The 10,519-nt window shown below is 46.8% G+C and overlaps 2 protein-coding genes across 2 annotated transcripts; both read left to right on the top strand.

Annotated features, from left to right (window-relative positions):
• Nucleotides 1–834: 834 nt before the first annotated feature.
• On the top strand, nt 835–1,908 carry LOC106651159. Its single transcript, XM_014369548.1, has one exon. It carries the CDS (start codon nt 835–837, stop codon nt 1,906–1,908), a length of 1,074 nt encoding a protein of 357 aa, XP_014225034.1.
• A 2,374-nt stretch (nt 1,909–4,282) lies between these two features.
• On the top strand, nt 4,283–4,804 carry LOC106651158. Its single transcript, XM_014369547.1, has 2 exons — nt 4,283–4,375; nt 4,451–4,804. Exons 1-2 carry the CDS (start codon nt 4,283–4,285, stop codon nt 4,802–4,804), a joined length of 447 nt encoding a protein of 148 aa, XP_014225033.1.
• The last annotated feature ends 5,715 nt before the right edge of the window (nt 4,805–10,519 follow it).

The following is a 10,519-nucleotide window of genomic DNA, read 5'->3' on the forward strand; positions in this document are numbered from 1 at the left end:
ATGCGCTTGTCCGAATCAGCGGGCCACAGCAACAGATCATCACGGTGCGATCTCTTTTCGACAACTGTTCGGAGGTGTCACTCATCGCGCATCCACTCGCCCTGAAGCTGCAGGCACCTATCCAGGAGATCAACACTGATATCTCCGTCATCGGCGGGGAGTCGCCCAAAGATCACAACTATGCGTCACCATCCACTTACACCTACCGGGGGCCAGGACACCCATCACCATCGAGGCCAGTTGTCTCCGTCATCTCGGCATCACGACGCCAGTAAAATGACTGCCACTCGAGGCGGTCCCCACCAAGATGCAAGGCGTTTTGGCCGACCCGCACTTCTACAAGCCTGAATCCGTGGATCTGCTCCTAGGTGCCAACGTGCGGCCGTATTTGATGAGAGAGGGGCTTCAACAATTCAACGGTCTTATTGCTCAAAACACGTCAGCTGGCTGGATCGTGTGGGGTGGCTTTCATCCACGTCCCATGACCGCATCTGGTCAATGCCCGACCATGACTGTAGAAGACACTGAGCCGACGTGGCAGCAACGACTCACATCTCTACTTCAGCGGTGTTGGGAAACAGAGGAGCTGCCTCCTGTGAAGCGGAGCTCTCTGATAGATACTTGGGTTGAGAATCTGTCGCCCAACATCATCGCGATCCGACTGGACGATACATTGCTCGACTGCCAGTCAAGCCTGACTCGGAGCAACATTTGGGTTCTAGCTAGACTTCGGTACGAGCTTCACTTGACTCTCTTCACCGACGAATGACACGCTGTCCACGTCTCGCGCAAGAGTATCGCTCGTTCATGCAGACTTACATCGAGTTGGGGCACATGACTGAGTTACCTACACCCGAAATCGACTGCAAGCAGGTCGCCCATTATATTCTGCATCATAGGATTTGGCAAGCCAGCGATCACGGCCCGACGTTGAGAGTGGTTTTCGATGCTTCCCGACCGACATCAACAGGTGTCAGTCTTAACGACGTGATGTTCCGGGGTCCCAAGCTTCAGCGAGAAATCTGGCTGGTGCTCCTTCGCTGGCGTCAACATCGAGTCGCCTTTTGCATGGACGTGCAGATGATGTACCGGCAGATCATGATCGACGACCGCGATGTCGACTGGCAACGCACACTTTGGAGCCCAAGTGCATCAGAACCAGCGCGACATTATCGCCTGAAAACGGTAACCTATGGCACCACGTGTGCGCCCTACCTGGCTCTACGCACCATGCAACAACTGTACACTGATGATGGCGCTCAATTGCCTGCCGCGAGACACGCTCTTCTGCACGATCGGTACGTGGACTACATATTGTCCGGCAGTGCGGATCTGTCCACTGCGAAGGACCTGTGCGATGAATTGATCCGACTCATGAAGGCAGGCGGGTTCACCTTGTGCAAGTGGGTCACCAACGATCCACGCCTACTCGAAGAGCTCGACACTGACACTTGTCTACGACCCGATTGGGTAATGTTCACTGATGAAGACCCGGTCAAGGAGCTCGGGGTCGCGTGGAACCTGAAGCGCGACTCTCTCTGTCTCCGTTACTCCAACTCCGAGAGGGAGCCGCGAAGTCCTCGCTGCGCTCGCTCGCATCTACGACCCTTGTGGTTGGTGGCTCCCGCTACGCTTCTCGACAAAATGCTGGTACAGGACCTCTGGAGGGTTCGCCTGGACTGGGACGACGAGCTCCATGAGAACGCGATCCGCGAGTGGAAAACCATTCGCGAAGGCCTCGATCGACTTACGGAAGTGAGCATACCGCGCTGGACTCAGTCAACGCCCACTTCCATTGACGCACAGATTCACGTTTTTGCTGACGTTTTCGCGTCGAGCGATGGCCGCTGTTGCTTACTTACGTCGCCAACAAGAAGACCGCGCTCATCTGCATCTGCTCGTCGCTAGGACAAAACTTGCGTCCATCAACAACAACAACCGCGCATGACCATTCCACGTCTCGAGTTACGTGCGGCCTTTCTTGCCATTCGCCTGCTGCATGCCATCTGCTCGGAGCTGTCAATCCGCATTGAGGATTGTTTCGCGTGGTCCGACTGACGCATCGCGCTCCATTGGATTCGATCCGCCGAACCAACTGGCAACTCAATCGTGGACGGATACGTACAGCAAATACAAGAATTGGCTCCGACTGACATTTGACAACATGTATCCTCGGCTCAGAATCCAGCTGATGTGGCTTCGCGAGGTGCCAGTGTACCCCAGCTTCTCGATCACGACCTGTGGCTCGCCGGCCCTCAATGGCTGACGAGGTCACCTTCAGCGTGGCCGTCAATTCACGGCTCTTTCGACGACTCACTTCCTGGCAGCCAGGGTGCCTGCTTTCTCGTCGCAGCCCGAGAGAATCCACCAGAAGACTATGTTGCCCGTTTCTCGGATCTCGGACGGTTGTTGAGATTCTTGGTCCGCTTGCGTCGTTGGACGCGACACAAGCTTCTTCCCGAAGCGACACCTGAGGTGCTTGCACCAATTACTTGCGCTGAGTTGCATGTAGCTTTCCAGGCTTGCGTTCGACGGAGTCAGTACCAGAGCTTTGAGCGAGAGCTCACCATCTTGCAGGCCAACCTTCCTGTGCCAGTTCGGAGTCCGTTGGCTTCAGTCGATCCCTTCATCTTCTCCGATGGGCTTCTTCGAGTCGGCGGGTGGCTGCACCACTCACAACTGTCCTTCAACAAGAAGCACCCACCAATTGTCGACGGGTCCAGCGCCTTTGCATCCCTCATCATCAGCTGGGCTCATTTGCAAGCGCTACACAGCGGCTTTCGGGCAACTTATGTACAATAGGGTGGTCCACTTTTTCAAAAATTTTTTGTATCTCAGGGAATCCATCGGAATCAGAAAGTTTGAGGTTTAAAATGAATTTTCCCGTAAACTAGAACTCAAAAAAATGATTTTAGATGTTGTCGATGGATTTTTGAAGTTTAAAAGCGTGCTCCAAAAAAGAAGCAAAATCGGGCTATTATTTGATTTATTTCAAACTCTGTTTAGAGTGTAAAAATAATCTTGACAATACATTTTCTCATGTGTTTTTGTCTGCAGAATCGAATGCCGTAGTCAGTTTTGACAGAATGAACAGAAAAAATCTAGAAAATTTTTTGACACCACCAAAATTTAGGATTTTTTATGACAAATCCAATGGTATAAATTAGTATACACTTTGAAATTATTTTAATGCAAAAAAATACAACTTTATCCCAAAAAACGACATTACGAAAAATTGAAAAATCGAAAAGTGTATTAGTTTCTTCCTGGAAATGGCTAAGTAGAATCAACTATGGAAAAAATTGCATGAAACTATCTGATAGGTTTTTTTCTCACCTTTCCAACGTCAGTTTCAGAAGTTAAAAATTCGCAAGATTCGCTGAGATACAGCTATTTTTGTACGATGCATTTTTTAGGCTTAAAATTCAATAATTCTGAGCTAGCTCTATTCATTAAAAAACCAGCGAAGCAGAATTTAAGCTAAAAAAATTGATCGTACAAAAATAGCTGTATCTCAGCGAATCTTGCGAATTCTTAACTTCTGAAACTGGCGTTGGAAAGGTGAGAAAAAAACCTATCAGATAGTTTCATGCAATTTTTTCCATAGTTGATTCTACTTAGCCATTTCCAGGAAGAAACTAATACACTTTTCGATTTTTCAATTTTTCGTAATGTCGTTTTTTGGGATAAAGTTGTATTTTTTTGCATTAAAATAATTTCAAAGTGTATACTAATTTATACCATTGGATTCGTCATAAAAAAATCCTAAATTTTGGTGGTGTCAAAAAATTTTCTAGATTTTTTCTGTTCATTTGCCACTCGCTCGAAAATGAACTTTGCGGAATTTGCGAAAAAGAACGATCGAAAAAGTGTATTTTTTTGAATGAAATTGGGCTCCTAGCTCAAAACTAACTACGGCATTCGATTCTGCAGACAAAAATACATAAGAAAATGTATTGTCAAGATTATTTTTACACTCTAAACAGAGTTTGAAATAAATCGAATAATAGCCTGATTTTGCTTCTTTTTTGGAGCACGCTTTTAAACTTCAAAAATCCATCGACACCATCTAAAATCATTTTTTTGAGTTCTAGTTTACGGGAAAATTCATTTTAAACCTCAAACTTTCTGATTCCGATGGAACCCCCGAGATACAAAAAATTTTTGAAAAAGGGGACCACCCTAATGTACAAGTACTACAACGAGTCTTATCAATGGCAAGCGGGCGATTCGTCGTCACATTCACCACTGCATCACGTGTGTCGCAGCGAGGTCAAGAGCGATGTCGCAGATCATGGCTCCTCTCCCGCCAGAGCGTATCACACCCTGTCACGCATTTGCTCGAACTGGGCTAGACTACGCTGGCCCGTTCAAAGTATAGGCTTCACGAGGACGAGGCGTTCGTGCCTCCAAGGCATGAGTCGTATTTTTCTTCTGTTTAACCACGAAGGCAGTGCATCTCGAATTGGCTGGCGATCTCTCCACCGCTAGCCTTCTCGGAGCCCTCACCCGATTCAGCGGACGCCGCGGTCGACCCTCGGAGTTATGGAGTGATAATGCAACTCATTTTCATCGCGCCGACCTTGAGATCCGTAATGCGTTGAACAACGAACGTCTCAACTGGATCACGATCTCCGATCGTCTCGCTGAGGACGGAATAAAATGGAGTTTCAGCGGTGAAGTCGTTCAAGGCTCATTTGAAGCGTACTCTGGGGCCACGGCGAGTCACCTTCGAAGAAATGTCCACGATCTTAGTGAGCATCGAAGCAGTCTTCAACAGTCGTCCCCTGTGTCCAGTGACTAATGACTCCGACGATCTTCACGTCTTGACTCCCGGACACTTCCTCTTGGGTACTTCACTGTCACCATTCCGGAGCAGGACGTCAACGCTGGTGCTATCGATCATCTCTACCATTGGCAGCTCATTCAAGGCCTGCGAGTAGTGTTCTGCAAAAAGTGGAGTCGTGAGTACCTGAACACATTGCAGCAACGCACGAAGTGGCTTCGACGGCGCGATTTGATTGCTGTCGGAGATATCGTCAGCTGATGGATCCCTCTCTACTCCGACCTACTGATCGCTGGCCTCTCATCGAGGTTCATCATGGTTGCGACGGATCAATTCGCACTGCAGTGGTCAAGACTGCCCACGGAACTTACACCCGCCCAATAGTCAAGCTGGTCCTTCTCCCCGTCCGTCCAGAGCCGTCTTATAGCCCTGACAACGACGATGACGTCCCCTGGCACGGCGGGAGGCCTGAGTAACTCCAGATCGTTCCAGGAACGAGGCGGGCGGTGTTTTAAATTAGCGCGGGCGAATCCAAGCCCTTCGGACCGTTGGAGTCAGCACTAGGCGCTCGACTCGAGCGCCGCGCTTCCTCCCGCTCCGCACGGTGAAGCGCGTTGTCACTGTCGTTGCAGATCAACGCGCGAACACCGTTCGCGACTGTGCTTCTACGACGCGACAATTATCATTTCTGATATTCAAACCTTTGTACGTGTAATCAAACGTAATATTTCTTTGTGTTAATTAAAAAAACCGATTGTCAACCTGAGCCCCTATGTTTTGTGTGTCGTTCTTGTGTGCTCTCCTTCCAGTCTTGTTGAAAAAGCGCACTACGACGCAAGTAAACAAGTCGTCCTAGCTTGCGACGCATCGGCATACGGCTTATCGGCAGTGCTCTCGCACATATCGACCATCCCTACGCAGAGTATCTCTGTTCCAGTGATGCGCGATCAAAAAAAATCTCTCCTGAAAACTTGCGACGAAAAAAAACTCTCTTTCAAAGATGAGGTCAAGAAAATCTCTCCAAAAGAAAATGCGGTCAAAAAAATCTCTCCAGAAAAATTGCGGTCAAAACAATCCCTTTTAAAAAAATATTCACGAATTAAAAAATAAATTAGTAAAAATTAAGCAATTGAAAATTGCAAACAAAGATACAAAATAAAATAATTTATTCTTATTGTTTTAACGTAATTAGGATATTCGGAGATACTGTTGCTTGGAGAAGCAAAGAGCAGAGTGTCGTGAACACTTCAACATGCGGAGATGAGTACTATGCTACAAGCGAGGCATGTCGCGAGATAATATCCTTAGACAAAGCGCTGAGAGATATCGTAGGCAGAACATTCTACCCAGTGACTGTGAGATGTGATAATAGATCAGCAAAAAGCTGCACAGAAATGGAAGGGAGTCACAAATTGAAATGTTTCGATGTGCCCGTTCACGAGATACAGTGTTGTTGAAGAGAGAGCGAGAACAGGAATAAAAGTTCCTATGTCAATGACACACGGAGATTTTATAAAGCAGTGCGTTAAAGAGAATAGAGTTAAAGTAACATTGGTAGCTTCTAAAGATAACTTAGCAGATATTATGACAAAACTTTTGCCCTCCTCTACTCATAAAGCTTTAAAAATTAAAATTAATAATAAAGAGATTAGAAACACATAGTCTGAAGAGAATCACAAATTTTTATTTTTGTGTTACAGATTACGAGAATGACGAGACAAACGGCTCGGGAGGGAGTGTCGGCAAAACATAGATCGCCGTATCTGTGTGAGCCGTGTGTACAAGTGTATGAGGGGGCAGGAGTGGACGAGGTGACCGCGCGAGGCAATTCGCACGAGTCTCTCTCCCCCTTCCATACGCGTACATGCGTGTGTGCCTCACTCGATCGTTGTCCTTGCAGCTAAGCAGAGCTCGTCACGAGACTTATTTGCTTTTTTCCAATCCTTATTTTTTTCTTTCTTACCTACTAAGTTTTTGACCTTGTGTCCAATTATTTTTGTTTAATTTGTGCAAGTGCACAGTGAAAGTGCCCGTGGGTGAAAATAAAGTGTTTCACTGTTCTAAGAGAACATCAAGTGTTTTTATTTGTTAACTCACTCCTCATCCTTTGTGACGATGTCACTGGCGACGATCGCGCGTCGTGTGGTGTGAACGCAGCGTGTATACATGTGTGAGAGTTGCGACCGACCGACCGTATAGGTTGAAGGAGGAGCTAAGCGTTCCTAACCTCCACGCGCCACGGCAGAGTAGGCACGTGCCTGTTACCGGCCGAGCGAGCGGCGCGGCGGCAAGTCACAACAGCAGCAGAGCAACGAGCAGGGAGGAGGAAGACGAAGGCAGGAGAGAGACGACACGTGAAGCGGCCATTACGTGTTACCGCGCAACCGAGTAGAGAGTGGTAGAGAGTTCTCGAGGAGGAGAGAGAAGCTAGTGAGCTGAGTGTACAGCGAGTCCAAGGCGAAGCTGAGTGAAGCAGCAGCAGAGTGCGATTGAGTCGCAGAAGTCGTGAGTGTGGGCCCTGTCCTAGGCAGAGTGGGAAAGTTGCAGCAAGCGCAAGACGTCGCGCGTACCACCCATCGAGAGAGGTTAAGTCAACGGTCGAGAAGTGGCGCGGACCCGATATCTAGCCGGACTCGGACATAACCTCGCACCACAACAACGAGCAGACAGCAGGCATGGCATCGCAGAGTCGCAGCGAAGACGTCGTAAGCGTTTAGTAATTTGTATCATAGTCAATCTTGGTCGGTCGTGTGTGTGCAGAGTGTAGCGTATTGTACGTCGCTGTGTGTGTGCGTGAGAAGTAGTACGTCGCGTAGTAGATTAAGTCGAGTAAAGTATTTGTCATTGCGTAACGAGAGTCGTCCGAGACGAGCAAGTCGCTTGTACGTCGCGCGCGTTCGATTGTAGATCATCGGCCATCTTTGCGTTTCGTCGTCATCGCGAGCACGGCGTCCGTAGAGCCGTCGCAGGCCGAACGTTGCGAGGTCACTTCCGCTTAGTGGTTAAGCGCGCGTCACGACATCGGGATCCTAGCAGGGCACGCGTTGTGACCCGGTGCTTCCCCTTGGACTTTCGCGAGCGAATTCACGTGGTATTACACGCTCAGGCTAAAAGAGTAAAATTTGACCCATAAAGGTGTATTCTGCGCACGCAACACCTTTTTAAAAGTGTTACCAACGTAGATTACACTTTTACAAAAAAGTTGAGGGAAAAAAGTGTAATTCGGTCAAATAACACTTTCAAAAAGAGTTGGAAGAACAAAATACACTTTAAAGCATTTTACACTTTTCATAAAAGTGTTATTTGATCGAATTACACTTTTAAAAAACCGTTGCATGCATGAAAAGTGTAAATCGTTCTAAGAACACTTTATGTGCTTGATCGTTCGTTCAGTTATAAGAGCTGGAAATTATTTTTAGTTTTTTATTAAGTTTATTGGTGCTGAGTTGAAAAAAAAAAAGAAATGAACGTACTGAACGTTACAATTGAGTCTACTGTGAAAAATGTAAGTGTAACGTTTTTTTCAACTTCCATTAACGCCAAAAGTTACTTTTCAAAAAGTCATTCATAATTTGCCATTATTTAAAGCTTAAAGAATATGAATGTGAAGAGCTGGCAGATTATTTAATGTCAAAGAAGATACCCCTGGAGACGATCGATATTTTGAAAGGTATACAAAAATCTTATTATAAACTTGAATGTATTTTGAATATTCATAACCTCTTCAGATTCATTCAATTATGTGTCAATTTGTCGTGGTACTCTTGCTCTATATAACTGTGGTGGTGAGATATTCATATGTATACATAAATATATCGATACATGGTGAGCAAGTATTTTGAAATAAATTTTTAAGGGTACGAATATGCCTCTGGTCAAGGTGCTTTACTCTACGTATGTGTGGTGATGTGGCTCATTGTTACGCAAGCATTTTGAAATAAATTTTTAAGAGTACGAATATGCCTCTGGTCATGGTGCTTTACTCTACGCATGTGTGGTGATGTAGCACATGATGTACATGATGTACATATGCCTCTGGTTATGGTGCTTTACTCTACGCATGTGTGGTGATGTAGCTCATGATGTACATGATGTACATCATGTGCTAATTAATATGTAGCTCATGGTACCATGAGTACATGATGTACATCATGAGCTACATCACCACACAAGCGTAGAGTAAAGCACCTTGACCAGAGGCATATTCGTACCCTTAAAAATTTCTTTCAAAATGCTTGCTCACCAGGTACTGATATATTTATGTATATATATGAATAGCTCACCACCACAGTTAATGAAGCAAGAGTAACATGACACATTGACACATTAAATGAATACATGAACAAGCAACATTCAACACATATATATCTATGTATGGGTCAGATTCAGAATTTTTCAAATAAACCTGCGGGCGAGGTTCGCGGATTTTCCTGAAATTTTGGTATGTTATAGTACATGATAAAAAAGTGCTGTTTATTTCTCGAATTCCTGGAATTGAGGTTTCTGGGAAGGAGGGAATTGAGATACACCACAATCACGATTCACGTAGTTGAGTTCTTTATTTATTGATGGTATCATAAACACACTAGAATAGTAGTGAAATACAGAAAACGTGAGCTCCGCTCTCGAGCTCGGTCAGTGAGCGAATGAGCCCGAGCGCTCGGCCGCGCCGGCTTATATAGCCGCTCGCGCACATGCGCAGTGGCCTCGGCGTAGTAGCGAGTGCGCTCGATTTAAATTCAAATCATACAAACCGACCGCCTCGTTCCATGAACGAAGCCAATAACAGGACAAACAAAGAAACATTGAGTACAAATTAATTCAACTTTCGGGCAACGAAACAACGAAACAAACAGAACGAATATCAAACAATTGAATGGGCTATAAGTTTGCAAAATTCGATGGTGAAATGCCAAACTAAATTCTATGGAGTCTGGAAGCGTCCTGGCTTGCCGGATGCACGCTGATGTCTCGGACAAGTTGTCATTTTCCATTGGGTAGTAACAACATCGAATTGAAACGGTGAGTTAGTCGCTGACGTGTATAGATTGAGGCGAGCAGGGCCCAACGTTGTCATAATCGCCAATGTGAGAGCATATCGATAGGACGATTCAACGGAGAGAGGATCCGGCAAGAATGTTAAAGAGGGTCCGATGTCGAGAAACCCGCCGGCGAGAGCGTCAAGGCCGTCCGGGATGCCAGTGATTGGCGTCACAGACCTGCTGCTCAGGATGGACTTGGGATCTAAGGTCAAGAGTACCGACACGGTCCCGGACGAATCCCTTTAACAGTGGCCAATTCGGTGGAATCCTTGGCGGTGGAGGCTGGGTGGCGGCGGTTTGTGTCGTTGTCAAGCCGACATCCGGCACCAGCAGACTGAAGTCCGGCGTCACCGCGTCAGCTTGTAGATACCTGCTGCTGATCGTTGCTACCATTGTTATTCGTGTTGTTGTTGTTTATGCTGGATGACGAGGAGGCAGAGATGGTGAGTCTGCTGGGTGGCGTGGCCGGATGACCCGGGGACGAGAGCGGGGTCACGCTCCGCGATGACGTCGAATTGTTGTCCGGTGTTCGGTCGCTTGGTTTTCACGGCTGGCTCGTAGATCCCGTTGTGATTAGACTGAGCCACCCTCCTACTCTCTCAAGAGACCTTAGATGTCGTTGTCGTCGTTGCCGCAGCCGCAGCAGCCGCCGACAATTGATGACGAGCCTACGTCAAACTCGACGATGGTG

This window comes from Trichogramma pretiosum, unplaced genomic scaffold, assembly GCF_000599845.2.
Source record: "Trichogramma pretiosum strain Unisexual culture from Peru unplaced genomic scaffold, Tpre_2.0 scaffold8, whole genome shotgun sequence".
In the NCBI taxonomy this organism is placed as follows: Eukaryota; Metazoa; Arthropoda; class Insecta; order Hymenoptera; family Trichogrammatidae; genus Trichogramma; species Trichogramma pretiosum.

Coding starts and splice junctions, on each gene's coding strand:
- LOC106651159 (XM_014369548.1), top strand. CDS start 835: ATGACTGAGTTACCTACACCCGAAATCGACTGCAAGCAGGTCGCCCAT.
- LOC106651158 (XM_014369547.1), top strand. CDS start 4,283: ATGTCGCAGATCATGGCTCCTCTCCCGCCAGAGCGTATCACACCCTGT. Junction 4,376..4,450: donor ACTACGCTGGCCCGTTCAAA/GTATAGGCTTCA, acceptor TTAACCACGAAG/GCAGTGCATCTCGAATTGGC.